Genomic DNA, 27,253 nt, shown 5'->3' with positions numbered 1-27,253 from the left:
TGAGGCCATGTCCATAAGGCAGATCTGTGAATCCTGCTTCTCCATGTGAATTAGGAAATATGTTAGGTGGAGGGATTTGACCTCTTCTGCTGTGCTTATTTGGGCAGCTAAGATCACTAGGTGAAAATAATTGACTGTTAAAAAAATGCTTGACAATTGGCTTTTATTATTTTTAACAATGTAACAGACAATTTGTCTCATTAAATGTGTCACAGTATCAGTGTTAACTAGTCATAATCTGAGTTGTAATAATTAAATATAATGAAGAAGGATTATCCCAATACCTTTGAATGACAGACTTCAAAATAAGGTCATTTTATAGATATAAGAAAACTCCTTAGAATGTTCCTTGGGTGATAATCGCCTACTGTCAGATTAATCCTTTATGCAAGTTATAATCCAGGACATAATACCATTAAAGGATAATGTTTTGGAGCATGCTTTTTTGGACCTGGCACTATATGGACCATTGAATTCCTTAATTTACTGAATTTCACCAACTAATCTTAGAAATGTGTATTTTACCATCATATTTTATTGATGAGAAAACTTAGACTCAGCAGAATTAGATAAATCAGGTTTGCACTGTTGAGAAGCATAAAGCTGAGATTTCAAGTGAGTCCTTTCTAGCTCCAAAGTCTGTATTCATTACACTGCCAGTCAAGGATTGGCACAATAGAGCTCCCAAAGTTCACCTTGTTTTGGGTTGTGTGTGTCTGGTATCAGCTGCAGCCATAAATGCACCTACCTTTAGGTCTGGCTTTCTGATGGCTCTGCTGATGATGTACTCCTCCTCAGTAATGAGAGGGTGGTCAGGAGTGAGACCAAAGGCACTGCTCAATGCTGACAAATAGATCCATGTTACCTTTTTCCGAGAGTAAGTCTGGAATTCATCCTGAGGAAACAGATACCAGAAACTCCATGAAGTTAAGACAAGTCATTAGGCTATGATTCAACTTGAAAAATAGCATTTTAATGCAACTCTAAGTTTATGGAGTTGATGAACATTCTTGGTAGAGTTATGTCTTTGAAACATGTTGGATACAGAGCATTGAGAATCTGAGGATGCATATGAATCGCTAACAGAGCTAGAGAAGCAAGAGGTATAGTCTCAGTTAGGAACCCATGCTCCTCCCCTTACCTTTCCTTAGGGCATTTGCATACCAGGTGCAAAATTTCACAGAGGAAACAATAAAACAAGCATTTCAAAGGTTTCAGTGTATCTCCAAGGGTGAGGAAATCAAGTCAAGGACACATCCCCATCTTTTTAAAAATAATAATAAATTAATTTTAATTTTGATGATGTTTACATAGATGAGAGGGATGCATACCTATACGGACCACCAATTAGGGTGGAATGGGTCAAGGAAAGGGGGAAAGTGGATGAGACAACTGCCTCCAATCTCCTTTTTTCTTCTGAATCTGGATCTGGAGAAAGTGGAGAGACAAGGGGATAGGGCTGCTCCCAGCAACCCAATTGCATTCACTACCCAGAAATGTGGGAAGGCCACCCAATGTCATTCCAAAATCCCCAATGTGAAACATGTTCCAATGATACTGCAAAACTGGTTCTGAAAATTCTGACATGCTGTGATTTCACTGTTCCAAGGCTGATGGAATCCTTCCAAAATCCATTAGCTGACATAGTCTACCTTAAAGTCTTTATTCACCCTGATACTTGTCCAGGAGAGCTGTCTAAATTGTTCAGCCCTCTGTAGTACTAGACGTCCTCTGCAGGCCTCAAATAACTGGTTGTCATGGCTCCCAGGACCATCTGGGCATGCCATCCACCACCCAGGCCTCAGCAACAATGGAGAGCCTGTACTGACACATGCACTCCACGGTCAGATCACATATCCTGTGATTTTCCCCATGGCTGGAGTTCTGAGTTCAGTGATCCAGTTCAGGGGATACCCAAAGAAACCTTGGCAGAAGTGAGTCCAACCTGACTCTTTTGTGTGCCAGACAGTGTGGAGTACTAGTTTGACAGGAGTTGCTCCCCAGTCTGAGCCTTTCCCGGTTTACACTCATTCCAGCTCTTACTGTTGGGTGCTGCAGCCTAGCAATGCCTGGTCCATCCCCAGACCCAGCTCACATGTGACTCAATGAGTATACTGACCTAGCCCAACCTGACTTATACTTACCCTTATACTGACTCTTGTGAGCATCAATAGGTGCTGAAGCCTAACCCAGTCTGGCACATCCAGTCCACATCACACCATGGGATGCTGCAGCTATGTCCAGCCCATCTCAACACCCCCATTCCAGCTCTCATGCTCACTAGTAGGAATTATAGCCCAGCAGGGGCATTCCCTTAGCTCCCTGACCAAGCTTTCTCCCAGCCACAGATCTTGTGCATGCCAGTGGTTGTTGCAACCCAGCCAGGCATAACCAGCTTGACCTTTGCCATCAGATGCTGCAGCTCGCCCTGTTCCCATGAATGTTGTTGAGCTCCACAGTCATGTCTGTTTCAGCTCATCACCACTTTAGCCATTGAGCAAACACAGGGACGAGCCCACGATCCCCCACAGAATCTGCTCCCAGACCAGGTTCTCTCATGAGCTGGTGAGTGTCACAGCCCAGCCTAACATGATCCATTTCCTGTCCCAACACTCACTATGGATACTGTGATTGATCCCTATCAGGCAAGCCACCCAGCTATGGTTTTTGTGTGATTGTGGTTGATACCCACAATCACAGTTCAGGTCTCCCACATGGGCAGGTGTATTGATTTGGGCCTGAAAAGTCCTCCAGCTTCCTTCCTCTAAAATACCTAGTCTCCGCATCCTCATTTATCTGCAAGTGCAGGATCCAGGTTGGAGGAAGTCCCCCAGAAATCACTTTTAACCTGTCACGTTTTCCCTCAGCAATCCTCTCTCCCAACATCTCCATCCCATTTACCCTCAGTAATCCACAGCTCCCCATGCCTGCAGAACCCCAGAAGCATGGAATGATTGGATTAGTGAAGATCACAATGATCCACTGAAACAGATGTAGCAACAGCAACTATTCTTATCTGAAAGGGCAAGTGCTAAGCATAAAGCTTGCTCACACATGTGGTCCAGCATTAAGATATAAAGGGATCTACCACATGGGATGGAAGAAGCCCAAGTCCTGCCTTGCAGGAGCCAAGGTCATTGGAACAACAACCAGGATCCCTGAGCGGTCTGCAGAAACAGAAGAACAGTAAACTTACTTCGGGACAAGGGAGAGGAGCTTTCTCTGGTCCTTGCCTGCTTCCAACTTTGGGTCCCCACCCTCTCCAGAAACCCCTCAAAACAAGCAAACAAACAAACTAAAATAGATAGACAGAGAATAACAAGGAAAGCTTAGAAACAGACAGGAAACGGTCAGTGGGGATGCACTTATAACTCACTGGGTGGGACACAAAGATTAGTTACGCCTCACTGGGATATTGAAGATTTCTCTGCACACCCCTCCTATAACTGTTCACCTAAACTGTTGACATAAGTCTTGTTCTAGAGTTAGACTACCCAAAAAACAGCCAGGTTCAGAGAAATCATGCTTCAATGCTATAAACTGCTAAATACTAAAATTAAAATAGACAAGAGACAGTTGAATGGCAATTTATAGCCATTTTAAGGTGTATAGAACACTGTTGAATATAAATGAAAATTTAAATGTCTATGAAGAAGTCACAGGTTGTGGTTGAGAACCTGCATTTTCCTATTAACATATTGGTTAATCAATACCATGTCAATTAATGCCATAATGTTGTAATTGGTTGTAAATATTATATTGGGGTTTTTAATTGATTGGGATGATACTCTGCTGGCTCTACCTTCAGACCAGATGGTCTCACCAAGAAACTATTGGACTTACCAGGACAATAAGATGCTGGACTTTATACTTGGTAAATACCTCCAATGAAAGAATCTCAACTGAATTTGAACTATGGAAATGCAACAAGGTGGAGCAATCCACCATGGGGGAAGTGTTTGGGGAGGGGTAGGGGGAATCCCAGTGCATATAAAAATGTGCCACATATTGCAATGTAATTAATAAAAAAATAAATTATTAAAAAAAAAGATATAAAGGGAAGTCAGGCCTGAGGAATGCAGGGCAGAGCTAAGGATATTCACCAGCACAGCCACATTTGCCATAAAGAGCAACAGAGCTGGCTGCAAAAGGCACAGATTCTCCCTCCAAGAGAAGCCCACCTCCATATCTTTGCTCCTGCTGCTTCCTTACCTTGGAATCCGCATTCTCCTCTCAGTTCATCTTCACATAAATATATGGGATGGATCCTAACCATTCTTCAGGGTCCAGCTCAAAGTTACATCCGAGGTTCCTCTAATCTCTCTGAGTGGTCCCTTCTCTCAACCTTCAAGATGATAGATTCTTTCATCATCCCACCCTTGGCCTTCCCACATTATCATTACTCTTGTACTGGGACATTTGGCAATGTTGAAAACATGCCTATGCCCCAGCCAGGCCCAGCACAGATTCTGAGAAAGAGTCAGAGATGGCAGGATGGAGAGCTCGATAGAGAGCTGGAAAGGTCCAAACAAAGAGCAGGTATGAAAGAGAAAACCATCTTACTGGAAATTTAAAAATTACTGAATTGATTTAAAATAATACTGTAATTAGCTATTACATTGTGGGTTTAAAAACAGGTGACTAAAATCAAATCATATTCAAAGTCTGAAAATGAGCAGATGTCTAACTTTCCATGAGTGAACCACTGAACCTTGTGAACATGTTCTGCAGACGGTACATTAGGCAACAACCTCTTAGAATACACATAGCTCAGCTTTATATAACACTGACCTCATCTAAGAGGACTATGAGAAAAGCTCATTTTTAATACTGAGAACAGTTAGCATTTATCTAGCACTTACTATTTCTATGTACACTATATATATAGATAGATAAATACATGTGCTATTTCATTTGATGTTCAAAAATTCTATGGCACAGTTACTATGCATTATCCTCTAAAATTATAAGTGAGTCAATGAGGATTAAAATCAGTAACTTTTAGAGTAAGGATATGACATTCTACTCCAGAACCCACTTCCCCCTGCAGGGTTCCTTCTTACTATCTGCTCTAGTCTATACTTTGCTTTAAAAAAACTCCACTGAGATTTCCAAAACAACACAGTTTAACTGAACAATTTGTTAAGAAAGTATGTGATTTCCAGGCTATTAAGAACATAATTTACAAAATACATATCAAGACCAGAGCCTTCTGGCCATCAAGCAAAAAATAATCAGGAAGATAGCTACTCATTATCCTCTTAGGTGAATTAAAATACTACTAACCACAAGTTTTCATTTGATTAATTAGAATTTTTTTAAAAAAATTTCCTGTTTTAGGCTCACAGTTCTCCAGTGTCAGAATTAGGATCACCTTCAATTTTCTCATGGTAAAGCTGACCATCAGCAAATTTAATAATTGCTCCAGGCAGTCTGCTATCAGTATCAGGATTAGAATGGAGACCTGAGTCACATCTTCCCACAAGTAGCCCATGGTTATGTGTGTGTGGCTTGTGTGTGAAAATCACACACATTTGTGTTGCGTTTAAAAAAAAATCAGTTTCTCACAATCTGCTAGTAGAACAGATTCGGATTCCTCAAATCAGGCCATCACCCTGCACCCTGTGAAACCGCTAATAAACTGCTGACTATAACTTCCAAAGAGGGAAACGTAAAGTGAACTACTGAAATCCACAAGTTCTCAAGATCAAGTTTGGGACAAGTGTTTGGTGCTTACAATATCTGTGAGGATACCCACAGTTCCTATCTGAGTGCCTGAATTTGAGCTTCAACTCTACTCTAAATTCCATCTTCATGATAACACAGAACCATAGAGTCAGCAGGTGACAGACGGTTAGATGACTGGGTCCCTGACGTTCGTGTGGGAGACCTGGACTGAGTTCCTGGCCCCCAACTTCAGGATGGTCCAGCCCCACATGATGTGAACATTCTGGGTGTAAATAAATAGGTGGGAGAGTGTTTTCTCCCTCTTTTTCTTTCTATCCTGCTTCCTCTCCCTCTTTTTCCCCTCCCTCTTAAGTGGTTAAAACAAAAAGTGGTGTTTTGTAAAAAAGTAAATGTTAATCTAATGCAACAGCTTTGTTTTTAGTCCAAGTGACTAATGAAAAATGAAAACCATTTCTACACTACTTATTGTATAAAGGTAATTTATATTACTTGTTGTATAATAAGTATTATACAATACTTAATGTATAAAGGTAATTTTAGAAGTTCATAAAAAGCTTTTGAAGTGCATGCATATTTTCTCTACAAAATGCAGTTTTCATAGATGTTTGGAAGATCTCTTTTAGCTTGTAGCATCTGTAAGTCAAGGATAAACTTACATGTGTTTGCCTTTAAGTTTTACTTCTTGCCATTATTAGCCCCAAGTTCAAGTAACCCATAATTCTCGATTATGTAAAATTGAATCCTATAAGCAAAATATAACATACAACAGCTAAACAGTCATTTTTGCTAGTGTACAGTACTGGCCATGAGTTGCCTCTTAGTTAACACATTAAGAGTCTGAAATCATTCAAATTTTTAAGGGTCAAAAAAGGAAATGAAAGCAAGGAAAGTAAGTCAATATGTAGTAACTCCTGGAGATGATATTACCAACTTCCTTCAGCTTTCAATTTGCCATTGACCATTAAAGAAAAAATAGAGGGTTGATCTTAGAACTCTCCAAGCCTGATTTTCTTCATTCAAAAAGTAAGTGTAATAATCATACTGCATTTAATGGCTCCTCAAAAGATGTGATAAAATACTGTTTCTGGTGCTAGGTCTGGATCACAGCATGGATGCAACAGCTAGGTGGCATATAGTGCCTGGCCTTGTTTTCTGCAGCATGTGGTTCTTGAGAGCTTTCTGAAACTTCCTTCCCCTTTCTGGAGAAGCAGCATCTTCCCTTGGAAATGTATTCTTCCACTTTAGTCTGCTTCCTAATTCTTTTTCAAGTACTTAACACTTAGGAAAAACAGGTGAACCTACCATTTTAAATAATTGGCCTGAACACGAATACATGGAATGGTTTGCCTGGCAAATCTGGGATTGTTCACATCTCAAGCCTCACCAAACAGGCTTTCCCTTCTGTTTATCAACAGAAATGATGACTTTAGCCCTTGAACTCTGAGAGAGTAGATTTTTTAAAAATTCAGCGATAGGTTTCAGAAGTTGAATATACACAGAGGACGTATGTTTCACCCGGACAGAGAAAGACAGACACCTGAGCGTTTGTTTTTAATCTCCTGTGGCCTTGCACTTTGTGAACCTGGAAAATGTCAGGCTAACTTTTATATCACTGAAGTGGATTATTTCATTTCAACCTTTTTCTACAAGCACCTCGTTCCTTGGAATTTAAAAGCAATGTAATGATCACTTGAAGTTCAAGCCAGGGCTGTGACTCTCCCAGTCTGGGAGCTCACTACACACACACACACACACACACACACACACACACACACACACTTCTGAGCTTACTTTAAAAAGAAAAAAAATACCCAATACACAGTTTCAGGAGACATTAGAAAACCTGCACTTTTCACTTGGAGGTGGATGCACTGCAATGCTAACAGGATGAACTCTAGCCAAGGTGAAGTATTTAGAGGATTATAGCTAATGCTCAGGCTCTTTTAAAACATCACAATTTTGACAAATTGTGTAAGTAAGGATCTTTTTTATTTTTTTTTCACACTCTCTCTCAGCCAGACCCATGGATATTCTTGACATCTTGACCTCATATTTCCCATATTGCTTCATTAGAAGAAGTTAACAATGGTTAAAATGTAGGATTTAGTTATAAGAGACATAGAGAAAATTCTAACCACTGGAGAAATTTCACATTAATTATAAATTTCTGGGGACATATTGACCTAACGTGTGAAGTACGGCAAAGCAGTCAAGTTGTACAGCTAAGAATTTTTTGTTTACATGCAAAGGAAATGGTTCTTTTTGATTTGTTTTTGAAGTTGTTTTCTGAATGTAATGGGAGATACAGATTATCTAGCTCATTGAAACATTGAGAGAGGAAGTGTTAGTAAGAAGTAACAATGCTCATGGAAGGCCCACATGCAATGCAGTCTCAATCACAGTGTTTTACACACATCTCACCTTGCTTAGTTCTCTCAAACTCTCAAGGAAATAAATGTTATCGGCAGCCTCAGCTAACAAAAGATGCAATGGGGACAAAGTAAGGTCAGTAACTGGCCCATTATAGACTGACTTGTGCACCCCGAAACTCATACTCTGAAGCACTACCATGAACTACATTTGGAGGTGGAGCTATTAAAGAATCAAAGATGAAATGAGGTGCTGTAATCCAATAGAAGGATGTCCACAGAACACGAAGACGTGACAATGGAAGTACAAGCACTAAAGGAAAGGCCGTCTGGGGGTACAGTGAGAATGCCATCACCCGCCAGCCAAGCACAGGCTGCACCAGAACCGACTCTGCTGGCACGTCAGTCCTGGGACTTCCAGCCTCTAGAACTGAGCATATCTGTAGTTTGAGCCAGTCTGTACTATTCTGCATCGAAGTCCTAACTGAATAAACTGTTCAGGGAAGGCCCTTTAGTCGCTTCACAGTACTGTCACTGGGGAATCAGTCACTGCGCAGGACATAGAGTTAGCTAGTTCCTATTAAACATTATTCCTCAGCATGGGTTTCACTTCTGCTTGCCGCTTTGATCCTCATGCTTTTTTTTTTTTTTTTGGCTTTTCTTTGCTTCCATGTGTAAAATATGTCAAGGGGAATAATCCCTACAGGGAAGTAGCAAATGAGACATGTATGGACTAAAAAAAGCTTAAATCACGGGCCCAGCACAGTAGCCTACAGGCTAAAGTCCTCTCCTTGAGTGCACCAGGATCCCATATGGACGCCAGTTTGTATCCTGGTGGGCCTGCTTCTCATCCAGCTCCCTGTTTGTGGCCTAGAAAAGCAGTCAAGGATGGCCCAAAGCCTTGGGACCCTGCATTCGCACGGGAGTTGCGGAAGAGGCTCCTGGCTCCTGGCTTCAGATTGGCACAGCTCCAGCTGATGCTGCCACTTGGGAAGTGAGTGAATCAACAGAGGGAAGATCTTCTTCTCTGTCTGTCCTCCTCTCTGTTATATTTGACTTTCCAATAAAATAAAATAATTTTTTAGAAAGCTGAAATCACAATATTAATGGTTATATGTTATAAAGGATAATGGCTTAAGATAGAGCAACGTCTGAGAGGCTAGGTCAAAGGTGTCAGGGATTTCTGGCTGAATATTTAATTTACAAACTAGGTTGAAATGGGAGGTGAAAGGGTAGAATCCAGAAGCAGAAACATGTACCTTAAAGAAACTGCACTGTAGTAATCTACTTTCTCAACCATGACATCTCACTTTAGTGTTTACAATAAAGTGCCTGATAGAAACCATGCAGATAGTAATACCAATTAAAGTCCGTATATTTCATTGAATTAAACACAGATTGAAGATATTGAATATCTTCTGTGCACACGTGATAAGTAATATAAAGAATGAAAAGTAAACCACAGTCCTTATGTGCAAAAAGTTTAACACAAGAAAAAAACTAGAGAAAGAAATTCAGCATATTAAAAAGTTGAGGACTCAAGAATCAGAAGATTTGGCTTCAAGTTCTTTGTCCATGAGATTCCCTTTAAAACTGGGCCACTCTCAGTGTGCCTGTCCCCATCTGTTACCATTTAACACTTGCCCTTTGGGGTCGGGAAGGCCTTTAATAAATCTACCAAATCCACATTTCTTAATCGGTGCTGTGGAGAATTGGACTTGGGGACAGTACAAGGTATGACAGCTAGATGCACTTCGGGACACTCGCAGTCCATATCAATGTGCCTGGCTCAGACGCCAGCTCCTCTGCTCTTTTTTTTTTTTAAGATTTTTTTATTACTCTTTTTATTGGAAAGTCAGATATACAGAGAGGGGAAGAGACAGAAAGAACGATCTTCCCTCCGTTGATTCACTCCCCAACGGCCGGAGCTAAGCTGATCAGAAGCCAGGAACCTGGAGCCTCTTCCGGGTCTCCAGGAAGTGGGGCTGCCAGGATTAGAACTGGTGCCCATATGGGATCCCGGCACGTGCAAGGCAAGGACTTCAGCCACTAGGCTACCGTGCTGGGTCCACTCCTCTGCTCTTAATACAGCTTCCTGCTGATGCGTAGCCTTCAGGCAGCTGATTAAGGCCCAGGCACACCCAGGCTAAGTAACAGGATGCCAGCTTTGCCCTGACCTAGCCTTGACTATTGCAGGTATTTGTAAAGTATACCAGTGTAACAAAAGCTCTACTCTGTCCCTCTGCCTTTCAAATAAAGTGAAAATAAAAATATTTTAAGTATTGGGTTTTGGGGCACAGTGTGATAACTCAGTGGTTAAATCCTCACCTTGCAAGCATTGAAAATCCCATATCGGAACCAGTTCATGGCCCGGATGCTACGCTTCCATCTGGCTCCCTGCGTGTGACCTGGGAAAGCAGTAGAGGATGGTCCAAAGCCTTGGGACCCTGTACCCACGGCTTTGAGTCAGCTCAGCTCCAGCCATTGCGGCCACTTAGGGAGTAAACCAGCAGATGGAAGATCTTTCTCTCTGTCTCTCCTTCTCTCCATAAATATGGTCTACCTTTCCAATAAAATAAATAAATCTTTAAGAAAAAATAAGTGCTGAGCAACAACCTGAAGGTAGAACTCAATACACTCTTCCTCTTACGTTTTAGTCTTAAGGAAAAAAATGGGTTTTTTAATTTGTGCAGCAGTGTGATGAAGTCCACGTGCCCTCTTTAATAATCATTACACTGTCTCCCCTGAGACACAGCAGCCCATGAGCTAGCACTGCAGCTGGCACACTATCTGTATCCATCAAATTTATGAAGACAAAGGGGCTAAGAGAGGGAAATCCTGCTTCCAACATTACTTAGCTTGCTAAGTCACTTATTCTCTGTGTCTTTCTCTGTAAAATGGCAATAATAGTGTCCATTTCCCAAGATTTCTAAGAGAATTAAATAAAATAATAACTGACATGTTTTATTACAAACTACAAAATGTATCGCATTTTAATACAAGGCAACATGCAAAAAAAAAGTTCTACAGCAGTCAGGAACAAACATGGAGCTTAAAAAACACAGGGCAGGTTACCAGGGTTCTCCAGAGCTGGGACAGAGAATGAATCAACACAGAAGCAATAGATAAGCTGATACTAATGAGGAGGTTCTAATAAGTAGAGATAGAGCACCTGCTTTGCACATCTGCTCTCTAGAGAAGGGTGTGTGTGTGTGTGTGTGTGTGTGTGTGTGTGTGTGTGTGTGTGTAGGTATGTTGGCTCCCCACTGCCATATCACATCACCCTGTAAACACGTGGTTCATCACCCATGTCCTTCATACCTGTATTCCTAGTGATTAGAAGAGCATCTGGTAAATACTAAATGAATGAATGAATAAATGGAAAGGAGAATTTCAGAAGAAACATGACATTATGGTTAAGAGCATGAACAAGGCGTAACAGATACTACCATATCCAGGTGTGAAGATACAATGCAGTATGCATCCCTACTTCTAAATCAAAGGTGTACTACCAATGAAACTGTTGGAAGTATCTAGACAACAGAGTTTTAGATTGTCTGGCAATGTCTGTACCAGCAATGTTGAGACACACTTAAATAGCAGACTGATGGTATTATTACTCCTTATGAAGGACTAAACTATTATAATAATATGGGGAAAATCAGTCAGGGCTGGGAATGGAGGGGGGCCAGAAACCCCAGACCCTATGGAATTGTACCATGAAATTCATCATCATCATAATCAAAAGAGCATGAACAAAACAAAGCATCTGCTTGCATAATGGTGCTGGTTTGGGGAGAGACCACTTGTGGAAGAGGAGGAAGCACGTTCGGGCAGCACAAATGCTGCTGATGGGTGAGAATCCTGGTGCACAGGCAGATACATTTGCATGGCTGATTTGCAGTTTCTCAGTTTTTGAAATGGAGGGCTCTGGCCTTGGCATCTTTAATTGAAATCAAAGGGAAAATGTCCCCCTCACCTCCCGTAAATACATCAGAATTAAGTGCCTTGAGTCAGGCCTCGTAAGCCATCAGTGCTCTCCTCTGTATGCCGTGACACACAACGACAGGGAAGGAAAAAATGTGTTTGTAATTATAATAAAGATGAAAACTATGGAAATCATCAGGAGCATTGAATTCAAACCGCCAATGAATGTAAATCATGCTATTTGCATAGAAATATGGCATTGTTACAGATATTGGTCAGAATTCAGAAGTAGTTGAATAATGAATAAAATGCCACTTTAAAATGTGACATAATAAAAATGTAATTGCTCTTACCTTTTGGGAAAAGATGAAAATCTCTAGAGGTACTCATTAAAGGGGAGCCAAAAAGAGCTAAAGGGAACGGTGAGTGCGTGATGGACTCTGTGTGTGTGTGTGTGTGTGTGTGTGTGTGTGTGTAAGAAGGGACTACCTAACCAGCAGTGCTCTCTGTAATCTTACCAGCATGAGATTGATGATAAACCCCAAGCACTGTGTGTGAGCATATATGTGTGTTTTAATAACATAAAGAAGAGACAGACACCATTTCACGTGGGAATCATGCAGTCCTCCCTAATGGGAAGTCATTATACCATAGCTATTGTGACATAATTCAAATAGATTTTAAGGTGACATTTTCATGCAAAAAACAAAAACTCACTAGTACCAGATTTTTAAAGAACTACTTGTGCCCTAAGCTTATTTTTCTCTAAGACTTAGACAGTAAGAATGTTAGAAATAATTGAGTCCTTGCCTAATTACATAAAGGCTAATTTAGAGTCTCATTTATTCAGAGAGTCTCTGGCATAGCAAATCCATTTAGGATAACACACCAGAGTAGGTAATTAAAAATTAAAGTTGAAATCAAGATGAAGAAGACAAGATTGAAGCTGGTTTAGACTGCTCTGATTAGTCAAGGAGAGGCAGTGACAAGCAGGAAGGACTTCACACATTTTCAAAGAGGAAAAGGAAGGGGCCCAAAGAGGGACCCCGCTTCTGGGAGACACAGTACTTTTTTCAGTCATTCCACTATATACCCAGTTGCAAAGCAGACCACATGCAACTAGAGGTCCCTTGTCAGTATGTCTGAGGGTTAAGATTGCTAGTCAAATGGTATCCTTCCCCATGCTGGGGCCGGGGAAGAGTACATCAGATTTGCTGTGGAAAGAGGGAAGAGTATAGCCTCCAGAGGAATAGGGCTGTGAGAGGTGGATGTGCCTTGAGTGTAGCAGGTTCTTTCGTGTAGAAAGTTCTTGGAGTTTCTTGGACCATAACACACCCACACATGTGTGTGCATGGGCGCACACACGCATACAGAGTGATCTTTTATAAAGTGTGTTACAGTTTGCAAATGGCTTTTATGCACATAATCTTGCTGCATCCTCACAGCAGCCCATAAAACCACAAGTATTTTGTTTCTTGTATTTTGTAAGTGAAGAAATTGAGATTCTGGAAAGTTGGGGGATACACCCAAGTTACTAGGACTAGAGGTCAAGACTAAAGAAAGACTCCAAATCCCCAAATGCACTGTCTCTAAGTTACGCTTTTTACGTTTGTTACTCTGAGTTTCCTCTTCTTGTTTCTCTTACCTACTGCCCTCTCCACGTCTCCCATTTTCCTGCTTCCCCTTTCCATTTCCTTGCATATTTCCTCTTATTCCTAACAATGTCCAGACTCAGCAAGCCAAGAAAGCAGAGTTCAGCCATCAGCCATTCTCGGGTGGTTGAGAGTGTTTCACTACCCTCTGGAAGGAAAATCCCTCTTCATTTCTTGGATTCTGTTCCTGCTGCAGCAAAGGCACAGACACAGAGGAAGAATCACCGAAGAGACAAATCTCAACACCTGCTGGGTAGAGTGAAATTCCTTTCATGCCAAAACATGTGAATCTCATGGGTCTCTATGCTCCTGTGGAGGAATTGAACTATGAAAAGTTCCAAAACATGGTGGCCTTATATACCTATTGATGTGTGTGAAAGAACACATGCCATTGCCCTAGAAAAGCACTCAGGTAGTGAACTGGAGGGTCACTTATATCACCTTTATAAATCTGGATCATTCCTCTCTGAGACTACAGAATTACACACAACGACTCTGAGTTATAAATCAAATGCACAGGTGTCTGTTCCTCTCCCAAGAACCTAGTAAGTTATAGACTTCTCAGGGAAGAGATCACCATCTTCAGCAGGTTTTCTCCAAGTGTAGTTTCTTACCAGAATCATTGGCATCCCCCAAGAACCAGTTTACAAGCCATACTCTTCATTGTAAATCCAGCAGATTTAGAAACATGCCCCAAATTTCCTCTGTAGCCTTTCTGATGTCAGCTGAAGTTTGAGGCCCACTTGGCTCAGTATATTCTATGAGATGGGTCCAGAACCAGGTGCCACAATGGACTTAATTAGGTCCCTTGCCTGTATATGAGCCCAGGAAGGTTGCATCACTTCCCCAACTCCTAGCCCTATGCATCAATAAAGACATTTCATGGAGTGATTTCCAGACGCTCTTTTCCAGTGCACATATTGGGAGCTTTCATGAAGTAGGATCTGAAGCATTAGCAAAATGCACCTGCAATCCAATATCACCAGAATGATCTGCTCTTACTCCACTACAAAGTCTTGCTTTCTTAAAGTTTGAAGTTTACCCTCCAAGGAGCTCTTACTAAATTATGCTTCAGTAGTTCCCTCAACTCTCACCTGTGTCCTGTTTCACAGATCAGCTACATTGAGACATAAAGTAGATTGTTCTGAAGACTCCGGGATCAAGAAATGAGGGCCATATTGACCTCAATGGAGCAAATCAACATGAAAGAATACCTCATCCAGTTCCTCAGTTTTGTTGATTTCAGATTGAAACACATTATGTGTATGTGTGTAAATGTGTGTATATGTATAATTAGAAGGTTTTTTCTAATCTCCCTCATTATGAATAAAATAGAATATTTATCTGAAGAGATTATCACATGTAAAAGAAGCCAAACTTCCAAGATGTGCTGATTTTTCAAAAATCCTGTTGAACTCGTTTTTTGTGAAATAAGACACCACGTGGGTCATGGGCATTCCATGTCCCAAGGTTCAGGTCCCAACTGTTTCCAGTTCCAGATTTGTGTTCATGTTCACCTGAGGAGACAGCAGTTGATAACTCAAGTACTCAGGTCCCTGTCATTCACCTGGGGGACTCAGCCTGAGTTCCTAAATCCTTCCTTCAGTTGCACAATTTCAGGGATCTGAGGAATGAACCAGTGGAGAGAATCTCTCTCACACTCTTGCCCTCACTCTCATTCTTGCTCTCTCTCATCTTTTCAATAAATAAAATGAACAAAAATAAAAGTAAATATTTTGTTGTCATTCACTGACAGGAACACCAGAGAGAATCCATAATCTAAGGGATAAGGTGGATGCATTGCTCCTCTAGCACAGCTGTAGAATGCAACATACCATATCAATAGCTGTCACTCTGTCAAACCAGAAGACACCATCCCCCTCAGAAGGATCCTCATCTCTCCACCTCACCTTTCCCCCGAACACCTAGGGCCCTTCCAATTGTGTGGGGTGGGGAAGATAGACATGGATAATTCAAGATTCACAGGGGAAGGGTGAGTATGAATTTGTAACCTGGAGAACAATTTTATACTGCTTACTATTTTGAGCCGGAATTTAGTTGTTCTCTAATAGTCATAAGTCTTACAATTTTTTAATGCTCTTTCAAATAAAACTTCTTAATCAAATTCTATCAAACTGTGATATTGAATTCTTGATAGATGCAAAACTATATAGGAAGTTAAGACGGAGCCTCTACTAACCACCTGCTTTATTCACCTTTATTCCAGGCATTCCACAATTCAATGGGAGAAAAAGCCATAGCTACAAAGTAAGATACACACTTACTGTTGTCCGCAGCAACACAACATCTGCTTCTTGCAATGAACATGGGACACAATTGGACCATACGTGCCAAGCCGGTCTCCAGTAAAACACCAAGGGGAGAATTCCAAATGACAAGATGGATCCAATCAAACAGAGGGCTTGTCGGCATCCATGAGTCCGGTAGCCAAATACTTCCTGGGACATAATCAAAAGGACACAACACTGATTAAGCATTACAAACAATACATGAGCAGGGTTTAATCTTAGTGATGAAACTGGGTCCAGAGAATGAAGAAGTTGATGAGGGTAAAGAGAGAACTTGGTGAATGGAGAATGGAGAAGATTCTTGAGCAAGAACTGTAAGACATGACCCAAGAATGCCTGGTAGTTGCAGTCTAACTGGGAAAAACCATTTGTGTTGTTTGAGTACCCAGGGTAAATCACTATGTTACAACTTCAGATACCTCTGACAGAGGTCTTCTAATTCATTACTAGTCCTACTTTATTCTGAAATGAGATCATATTAACCTCATTACTGGAATGATGGAACTGAGCTCAGAAATGTTAAACAGAATGAACCACTTGTCCAAGTCCACACTGCAAGAAATTCTGCTAAGATCCAAACCCAGGTCATTCAGCTGCTAAGTCTAAAGTTTGATTCAGAGCTATAACAGTCATGGTCACAAGCCAGGTGACAGAAGGCTAGATGATGACAATAATCACATGATCCCTTTTGTTAGAAGCAGCAGTATCTTGAGCAAGAGGGACCGGCACCAAGCCTAGTCTTTGGAATCAGGATTTCATGAAATGTCTTTGGATCACAAAGATATTAACAGTCAACTTGTCTATAGGAGTTTGGTGTGGGGCTACTGGTTGCATGCTCCTTTCCTGTTCAGACACAAAAAGAATTTTACATCAAAAGGGAAGCCCATGGAGATTGGTCTACTTGAAATCATGCTATTAAGTACCTGCTTTACTCCATGGGAGGGTGTGGGAGGACTGTTATTAGAATCTGGAAGATACTATGAATGTAAATAAGTGCCTTACTTCAAATGAATGAATAATCAAAACAAGCTTTCTTCAAAAAAAAAAAAAAAAAAAAACCCTGGGCCTGGGACAGAGTGGAGACCATCCTCACAAAGTTTATAGCTTCAATTCCAGAACTGTATCCTGCAATGTCACAGACATGTTACACTGAATAGAAAGGATGAAATAGAGGTGGCAGAGTGCGTTACTAAAAGTGGAGTCTCTAACCAAGACACTCTGAGTTTGAAGATCAGCCCAGCCACTCCCGTGTTGTATAACCTTCACTCAGTTATTTAATATCTTCATTATTCAGTTCATAATTTACAGAATTGAGTAATGATGATACTCACTTTACAGAGTTGCTCTAAGATCTCAATGAGTCAATCGGCCTAGGTGCTAGATAAGCACTTTGCTATTGCTGCCATGGCTTGAGCCCAGTTGCCCAACACATACCTGAAATTCTGTCCCTTGGTTTATCAGCAGTTGGATTCAGGAATTTTCAGTGTGAATGTTCTGCCCTTGTTAGAATGGCCTCTTGGGTAACAAGGGAGCTGAGAACAAAACTTTAAATCATCAACTTCTCTATCTCATCTGATTAAAACTACATTATCAGTAGGGTTTCTGTGCTCTCAACCAAAAGCTGATTTCATGTGTAATTATTAGGTTCCTTACTATCATTAGCAAAACATAAAAGTACTATATGGCTTCCTCCAGGATTTCTCAAGGTTAGCAGCACTCTGATAAAGTATTCCAATTAACCCAGAAATGCATTCTTTTCAGAGAGGCAAAGTAGACCTTTCTGTTTTGGTGAGCCAGAATGAACAAGAGCACGGTTGTAGTGGAGAAGACTCTGGTTAAGTTTTTTCAGATGTTTTTCTGTTAAACTTTCCCCAAAAAGTCCCATAATAAACAAATACTATTGTTCCTTGATCCTCCAGGAAACAAATAAGCAACATGCTTAGAGTATTTCAGCAAGTTCTTGCATCACCCATACTCTTGGTCTGCTCTCTTGGATGGTGGCAGCACCACTTCCGCTTCTTCATATCCACTGCATTGACTGTGATTTGTCCATAACCATTCTGAAAAATGCATGGCTCTTCTCCTGTTCCGATTCTTTCATGAAAGTTTCTAAATCTCAATCCCATTTGTTTAAAATTTCCATAGTTAGCTCTGCTTTTATCAGCAGCACAGCTAATCATGATGGTTTTGTAGCCACTGGGCAAAAAAGGTTTCAATATATGAATATATTTGTGTTGTTAGTGCTCATTTAATGATCAGTCCTCTTTTTTTTTAAGATTTTATTTATGTGATTACAAAGTCAGATATACAGAGAGGAGGAGAGACAGAGAGGAAGATCTCCTGTCCATCGATTCACTCCCCAAGTGAGCCGCAACGGGCCGGTGCGCACAGATCCGAAGCTGGGAACCAGGAACCTCCTCCGGGTCTCCCATGCGGGTGCAGGGTCCCAAAGCATTGGGCTGTCTTCAACTGCTTTCCCAGGCCACAAGCAGGGAGCTGGATGGGAAGTGGAGCTGCTGGGATTAGAACCAGCGGCCATATGGAATCCCGGCGCGTTCAAGGCAAGGACTTTTGCCACTAGGCCACGCCGCTGGGCCCATCAGTCCTCTTCAGTTAGAATAAAATGATGCAGAAGATCTGCTTCTGTGAATTTCATCATTAATACCCAAGTGCAAAAGGCAGACATTGCAGAGTCAGGTCAAGGGGAGATATTTGGGAGGACACAGAGGCCACAATCTGTTCATAAACCTGCAGTGATTTCATGATTCTCCCACCCATACTTGAACATATTTTTTTCTGTTTCTTCTTGCGTCAGTGTTAACAGAATCACTGTTGCTCTTACAAAGGATTTTCAAACTCGCCTTCTTACCTTTCTTACTGTTTCAAAAGAGATCTAGTGCAGATGCGCTGTAGTGAGCTACTGAAAATTTATCCAAATGAAAAGAAATTGAAATTGATGTACGTTTTTTCATAACGTGAATTTTTTTCCTGAAATTTTTGAAGACCTCATTGTATTCTCTCATAGGAGAAAAATATTGAAGAATTTTTCCAAGGCACAAATATCAGTCCAACACAAAGCTGGGTCTTAGTTTCAGAATTTTGTCACCTGTGGAAGGTTACATGTGCTGGACATTGCTTTGCTTCATTTTTTCTTTAATTTTAGTTCAATTTCACAAGTGTTCATTGTCTTCCAAATGTTAAGCATGTGCTAAATCCAAAAGCAAATGAGATAGCACTTCTAGCTTCAAGGAACTCACTAGTCTAATTAGAAATGGGGACACACAAAAATATGACACTTTAAAAGTTAGGGCAACTCTGAGCAGTCTGCAGAAACAGAAGAACAGTAAACTTCCTTCAGGACTAGGGAGGGGAGCTCTCTCTGGTCCTCGCTTGGTTCCAACTTGGGGTCCCCACCCTCCCTTACAATGACCATCAGGATCGCTCCGGACACCCTGCAAAACAAACAAATAACCAAACAAACAAACAAAAAATCTAGACTAGATAGAGAGCAACAAGAAAAGCTTAGAATCAGACAGGAAACTGTCAGCGTGGATTCACTTATACCTTACTAGGTGGGACACAAAGATTAGTTACTCCTCACTAAGGTATTGAGGATTTCTCTGCACACCCCTCCTAAAACTGTTCTGCACCTAAATGGTTGACATATGTCTTGTTAGAGTTATAAACCAGTCTAGACTACCCCCAAAAAAAAAACCAGGTTCAGCAAAATTATGTTTCAATGCTATAAAATGCTAAATATTATAATGAAAATAGACACGAGACAGCTGAACAGTAATCTATAGCCATTTTAAGATGTATAGAATCCGGCTGTATATAAACTAAAATTGAAATGTCAATGAAGTAGTCACAGGATGTGGTTAAGGATTTGCATCTTTTAAAATATTGGTTACTCAATACTATGTCAATTAATTCCATAACAACATAAATTGTTGCTGATGTTATGCTGGGGCTTTTAATTGATCGGGATGATACTATGCTGGCTCTACCTTCAGACCAGAGAAGGTCTCCCCAACAAGCCGTTGAACTTATCTGAACAATAAGATGCTGGATTCTATGCTTGGTATATGCTTGCAATGAAAGAATCTTAACTGAACGTGAACTGTGGTTATGCAACAAGGTGGAGGAATCCACCATGGGGGGAGGGCTTGGGGAGGGGTGGCGGGAATCCCGGTACCTATAAACTGTGTCACATAATGCAATGTAATTAATTAAACAAAAAAGAAAAAGAAAAAAAGTTAGGGCAACTGGGGCTGGCACAGCAGCTCAACAGGCTAATCTTTGACCTACATGCGCTCCTGTCCCAGATGAGTGCCAGTTGGTGTCCCATCTGCTCCACTTCCAGTCCAGCTCCTTGCTTACAGCCTGAGAAAGCAGAGGAGAATGATCCAAAGTCTTACGATCTTGCACCCGTGGGGGAAACCCAGAAGAAACTCCTGGTTTTGCGTTGCCTCAGTTCCAGGTGTTGCACCATTTGGGGAGTGAATCAGTGGATGCAAGATCTTTCTCTCTGTGCCTCTTCCTATCTATGAAATCTGCTTTTCAAATAAAAATAATTTATTGAAACAACAGAATCCTCGTTCAATAAATTAAAGAAGTTAAGGCAATACATGTGTTATGTAAAGGTATGATGTTATTAGGTGTTACCTGAATGACGTGCCACTAGTAACGGAACTGGGATATGAATAGTCAACCAGAGGGGCTCCACAGGGGCTCCGGAGAGACTTTAGTTATACAGCACAGTGTCACTCTAAGAGCTGCCGTGTTCTCAGTCTGGTGAAGACTACAGTATAATTGAGTGGCAATGATCTGTAAGACATTGCTACATTTTCTGTAGAAATTATGAAACATTGTGGACTAGAGTCACTCAATTATCACTTACTGAAGAGAGTTTCATTGTACCAACCCAAAATGGATTGCATCTCAGAGACTATTGCCAGACATAGGGTTTAAAATTCGTACAATGTCTTGCTTTGCTATTATTATCATCAGGTGGCAATTTACTTCCTGCATTTATGCAGTATCTTTTCATATCCCCAAATATGCTGAAGGGAACTGTCCCTGCCACCCTGCCCTCCACCCACTCTTACCTCCCACAAGACAGTGATCAATGAGATAAACACACAAAGAATATTTAAAAATGTCAAAGAGTACCAGACAAATAATTAAACTCTTCGTGATCGATGCCTGTTATGCAACAGCACACTGTCCCTTTTTTAGCCCTGTCTTACCCACACATTTCTCACTTCTCGCTCTGTTCCTGGACATCCAGTCCTTTGCATCCCTCGGGACTTGACCTTTGGCTTTCAGGTGTCTAAGCCATCTCCCCTACAGCCCCTAGGCTGTATGTGCTCTCTGTAGCAATGATTTAAATCACAGCACAGAAAACCTTCTCAGAATCTAGAGACCCTCTCCAAAAAACAGACATCAATACACAAACTTTCATACAGATATTTGGAAAGAGCAGCGTTCCCAGATGCTAAGTAAAGCTATACTCTAGAAGGTTCATAAGGCTAAATCAAGATTAGTCATTCAGAACTCTCCAAGATGGAAGAATTGGGTGAGTTCATGTTAGAACAGATGAGGAAGGATTAGCCTAAGAGAAGCAAAGAGGGTGCAATCCCGTGAATCTGGAGAGGACAGGCCAGTGGCAGAGGGATACCCGAGACCTCTGGACATGGGGAACAAGCAGAGACAGCACAGCTGTGCTGCAGTGAACAGATACCCCAACAGTGATTGGAGCTCCACTGGTGGTCAGGTGGGAAAAGGAGATTGTAGGGGATTTAGAAGGTAAATCCAGCTATAGAATTGTGGAGCCCGCTGATTTTTTGTTATCAGATTGTGAGCAGAAGCAAGGTGGTATTGCCCAGGTGCAAAGGTGAGGGAACAGAGTGTGTTTCAGGGCCCAGACCCTCATCACTTCTACATCAGGCATCATTCTGAGTTCAGTGGCAAAGTCTCAGGAGGAGCAGGTATGAGGAGGGGCAACAGCAAGCTGTGCATGCAATAAGCCAGGAAAGAACTCATTTCTGGTTCAACACATTGCAACAGTTTCACTGGGAAAATAATACCAATTTCACATCCTACAGATTCCATCAAAAATAGGTCCAGTTTGCATACAGACCTAACTGCCAATGGGCTCTGGCAAGATGAGAAAAGAAAAAAAAATTACTTCTGCAATGCATGCCACTGAGACCTCTATATTCTAGTTTGAAGTCACAGCTGGTATCTTCCTAATGCTGAGTTTTGCTGGAACTAGGAGAGGGAAAAGTCTGAGCAGATAATGGTGTAGCACAGCACAGAATCACAAGGAGTGAAGAGTGGCAACCCAGAAGCCATGGCTGCAGAGGCCATGGCAGAAGTGTAGCATGGAAGCCCGTAACTGAAACTCACTAGAAGGAGCGGGCAAGTAAAGGCAAATGGAATATCAGGAACTGAGCAGGTTCAATAAAGTTGACCAGTAGACTTGTGTATGACACAGCTTTAAAAATGGCCGCAGGGAAAAGAATTTGCTAATCTGAGTTGCAATGACCAAGGGCAAAAGAGGCACAGACACAACGAATGCGGTTACTGATGCCTCATCTGAAAATGTACGAAAGATTATGTTACCTTCAGAGTTAATTGAGGAAGACATTAAAAAAAACTGCCAGATGAAGAACTTTTAGAAATCATTATAAAGCTCCTAAAAACAATTAGAACCATGTACAGAAGTTTAAGAAATTTAGGAATATGTGACACAGAAAATAGCAATATTGAAACAAAATTAAACAGAATTATTAGAAATAAAGAATACAGGTCTGGCATGATAGCCTAGTGTTGAGATACCATATGGGTGCCGGCTCATGTCCCAGCTGCTCCACTTCCATCCAGTTCCCTGATTTGGGGCCTGGGAAGGCAGTAGAGGATGACCCAGAGCTATGGGACTCTGCACTCATGTGGAAGACCTGGAAGAAGATCCTGGCTCCTGGTTTCAGATCAACTCAGTTCCAATCATTAGGATTACTTCAGGAGTGAACAAGCAGGTGGAAGAACTTTCTTCCTTTCTCTCCTTCTCTCTATAAATCTGATTTTTCCAATAAAAATTAATAAATCTTTTTTCAAAGCAGAAATGAAGTACACAACACAGCAAATCAAAACTTCATTGGGAAGCCTCAATAACAGAATAAATGAGGCAAAAGAAAAAAAATCTCAGAACTGACAGATACCTCCTGTAATAGTGCTGACACAAGAAAGCTGGAAGAGGAACTGACTCAAGCTAAGAAAAGTATCCAAGAATTAAGGGACAACATCAAAAACTGAACATAAGAGTCATGGGACTGCCTGAAGGGTAAGAAAGAGAATCTGGGGTTTATTCAATAAAATAACAGTTGAGAATTCCCCAAACATAGAGAAAGAAATGGGAAACAAAATACAGGAAAGGCACAGTACCCAAAATAAAGTCAACCAAAAGCAGTTCTCACCAAGACACGTCATAATCAAGCTCTATTTTGGTTGAACATAAAGAAAAGATATTTAAATATGCACATGAGAAAAGTCAATTAACTTATAAAAGAACCCCAATCATCAGACTCACAGATGACCTCTCAGAGGAAGCTCTGCACGCCAGAAGAGAATGAAATAACATATTCCAGATTCTAAAAGAAATAAAATGCCAGCTGAAAATAACATACTCAGCAAATCTTACCTGTTCTTTGAAAACGAAAGATAATACTTCCAAAGCAAAAAAAGCTGAAAGATTTCCACCTCTACTAGACCTGCCCTACAAGTGTTCTTAAAGATGTCCTAGTGGCAGAACAGCAAACAAGTAGAAACAATCAAAAATAGTAATAATACCAACCAATTCCCAAATGCAAGTGTAGAGAACACCTTAATAAATGCACAAAAGAAATCTAAATCAAAAAATGAGAAACCCAATGCTAAAATGACAAAACCAAATCACTACCTGTTGGTATTAACCCTGAATGTAAATGGCTAAAAGCATCAATTAGATGACATAGATTAGTGGACTGGATCAAAAAAAATCTGTATGTTCCCTACAGGAGACACAGCTCAGCAACAAGATATGCAGAAACTGAAAGTGAAGGATGGAAAAGGATATTCCAGTCTAACAGAGGAAAACATGAGCTGTTGCAACCTTTTGAACATCAGATAATACATACTTCAATGTGAAAAACATTAAAAGAGATGAAGAACAGGATATAATGATCAAGGGATCCATTCAGAAAGAAGAAATTACCATAATAAATGTGTACACATCAAATGCCAGGGCATCTAGTCACTTGAAACAAATATTAATGAATTTAAAAGGAGAAATCGATTTCAATGGAATAGCAGTGGGGAACCTTTACATCCTACTAACTTCAATGCACAGATTGATCAGACAGAAACTCAACGCAAAAACAACAGAACGCACCCAGACAATACAACAAATAGATGCAGATTACACTTTTTTCATCAAGACATGTAACTTTCTCCAGAACTGATCATATGATAGGCCACAAAACAAGCCTCGGCAAATGTTTAAAAAAAATCAACATCATGTATTCTAAGACCATTATGGAATGAAACTGGAGGACAACAAGAAGATATGAAAATACTTGGAGACTGAGAAACATGCTGCTAAATAGCAATGGGTTATAGAAGAAATCACAAAGAAAATTTAAAAATTGCTTGAAATGAATGAAAGCATCAACACAACATATTAAAATTTATGGGACACAGTCAAGGCAGGATTAATAAAAAGTCTATTCCAATTAATGCCTATATCAAGCAATTATAAATGCACCAGGTAAATGAGCCAATCATACATCTGAAAGAGCTAGAAAAACAACAGCAAAATAATTGCAAGATTGGCAGAAAAAAAAGGAATAATCAAAATAGGGAAGAAAAAATGAAAATATAAGAAAAAAACAAATGGAGACCAAAAAAAATATAGATATATAGATGTAGATGTAAAATCAATGACTCAAACAGCTAGTTCTTTTATTTATTTTATCAGATCTACACAGAGAAGAGACAGAGAGAGAAAGATCATCCGTCCGCTGGTTCCCTCCCCAAGTGGCTGCAACAGCCGGAGCTGATCTGAAGCCAGGAGATTTTTCCGGGTCTCCCATGTGGATGCAGGATCCCAAGGTTTTGGGCCATCCTCTGCTGCTTTCCCAGGACACAGGCAGGGAGCTGAACAGGAAGTGGAGCAGTAAAAACCATGAAGCAGCACCCATATGGGATCCTGGCAGTTGCAAGGTGAGGATTTAGCCACGACACTATTATGCCCAACCCAAAGAGCTGGTTCTTTCCAAAAAATCAACAAAATAGATTCCCTACTGCTTTAACTAATCAAGGAAGGAGGAAGATATGAATCAGTAGAATCAGAGGTAGAAAAGGAAATATAACAATGGCTATCTTGAACATATATAGAATGATCAGGGACTATTACATGCAACTATACACCATTAAATCAGAAGACCTAGAAGAAATGGATAGATTTCTGAACACATACAATCTACCATATTGATTCATGAGGTAATTTATAATTCAAGTAGACCTATAACTGGGACTGAGATTGATTAGGTAATTAAATCCTTCCCAACAAAAACAACAACAAAAAGCCTTGGGGACCTGGGCCAGAACAAGGAGTAACCTGAGTGCAACTGTCCCTTGCCCAGATAAACAAGATTGCCATGAAGAATGTGCTCTCCAAGACAAATATTGTCTTCTCTGACCCTGATTGGCATATGCCTTCATAAACACATTAATTCGTTCAATCATATCACAATCAAATATTCTTCCTGGGAACCATTCAGCTCCTGGAAGACAATTTCTCACTCCTCTAAAGGCTTCATTAGATATTTGAAGGTTTTCCAAGGCTGCATCTTGAACAGTCTTGCCTCCCTGAAGGTAATCTCTTTCCCTTTATTTCCAGGTGTTCATTGTGAAGAGACTGCTTCACAGAAGCTTCTGTGCACCCTGCAACAGCATCACAACAAATCATGCTGAATAAATCAGGGTACCTCGCTGCCTACCTCAACCCCAACATCTATTAAAATTCTTTTCACACAGTAGTTTTTGTATGCCATTTTTTTAACCCAAAGAAGGCTTTGCTAAGGTATGCCTGGGTAATTTGACTTCTAGATTCATGTAAGACATCCTAAACCTGAATGACCTGATCCATAAATTCTGGAGGCTCAGAAGGAATGGCTCATATTTAGGCTTCTGATTGACTTTTATTCCTAAAAGCTTTATATCAGTCCCAAGTTATTTCCACATAAAGATTATGATTTCTATCAAAACAAACCAGACATTGTGACAATATTGTCCTCGTGTTCTTACACTGTAAGAGTCAGGCCTAAGACTGGAAGGGAAGGTCATAAACATGTCCTGCTGCAACCCCCAAACACAGTCTTCAAAATATCTTCAGTTCAAATTCTCTACCACATTTAAGGCATGGCCACGGTCTACTAGCTAGAGACAAATTTCTCATCCTCAAAGGGCTCACATGGAAGAAGAGGAATTTTTTAAAAATTACTATAATTCAAGACAGAAGCTATCAAGCACTCTGTGAGATGTGCAAAGGAAAATACGAGCTTCAAGTGGGTGAGGAGCTCCCACTGATATGGTAATTAGGAATGGCCTTCCGAGAGAACAGCTAGTTGACATGGAGCTGGAGAGAATAGGTAGAAACTCAAGATATGGAAAGGAAGACTGTGGAAAGGGCTCTCTGAGTTGAGGAGCTGGCCTTGAGCAAAGGTGCAGAGGCTGCAAATGTGGAGTGTGTCTCAGGATGCAAAATCACATCAGTATATGATGAGGGGTCAGTACAGTGCAGCATAACAGTTAACTCAGGCATGCATGGTCCAATATCACAGTTTGGGGTGGGACTTTACAATTTGAAGGGATGTGTACCACTCCACCTAGCAGGCAGCCAAAGAAAGTTTGCCAAACACTTAAAAAAGGCACCTACATCTCTCCCCACAACCAACAAGACTTCTCTCACATTTATCATCATTCCCTGGAAATTCCAAAGGCAGAGGTCACTAGCTGTGACTCAACCAGTCAGGCAACAGTCTAGTCACGGGATGAGGCAAGACAAAGGATGCTCAAGGCTGTAGTTCCTTTTGACTAATCAGGACTAATCCTCTTCTCAAGCCAGGATGCTGCCAGCCTGGGTTGTGAAAGCTATTTCTTGTCACACAAGTTGGCTGGTAGGAAAGCAGCGGCGGCAGACAGGGTGATAACACCCAGCTCTGTGGATAATTCTCCACCCAAACTTGGACCAAAGATCATGAAAACA

General features: G+C 40.8%; 1 protein-coding gene across 4 annotated transcripts in view; it reads right to left on the bottom strand.

Moving 5' to 3' along the window:
• The window catches only part of ATP13A4 (ATPase 13A4), a 119,120-nt gene that overhangs the window by 75,529 nt on the left and 16,338 nt on the right, over positions 1 to 27,253 (bottom strand). For all 4 annotated transcript variants that reach the window (XM_058662109.1, XM_058662110.1, XM_058662107.1 and 1 more), the window contains exons 2-3: positions 15,922 to 16,095; positions 749 to 895 (exon numbers count right to left, since the gene is read on the bottom strand). In XM_058662109.1, coding sequence (XP_058518092.1) covers positions 749 to 895; positions 15,922 to 16,095 — 321 coding nt within the window. The remainder of the gene's footprint in view (positions 1 to 748; positions 896 to 15,921; positions 16,096 to 27,253) is intronic.

Source organism: Ochotona princeps, chromosome 3, assembly GCF_030435755.1.
Source record: "Ochotona princeps isolate mOchPri1 chromosome 3, mOchPri1.hap1, whole genome shotgun sequence".
In the NCBI taxonomy this organism is placed as follows: Eukaryota; Metazoa; Chordata; class Mammalia; order Lagomorpha; family Ochotonidae; genus Ochotona; species Ochotona princeps.
Note: the sequence above shows the minus strand (reverse complement) of the source record. Positions and strands in the feature narration are given on the sequence as shown.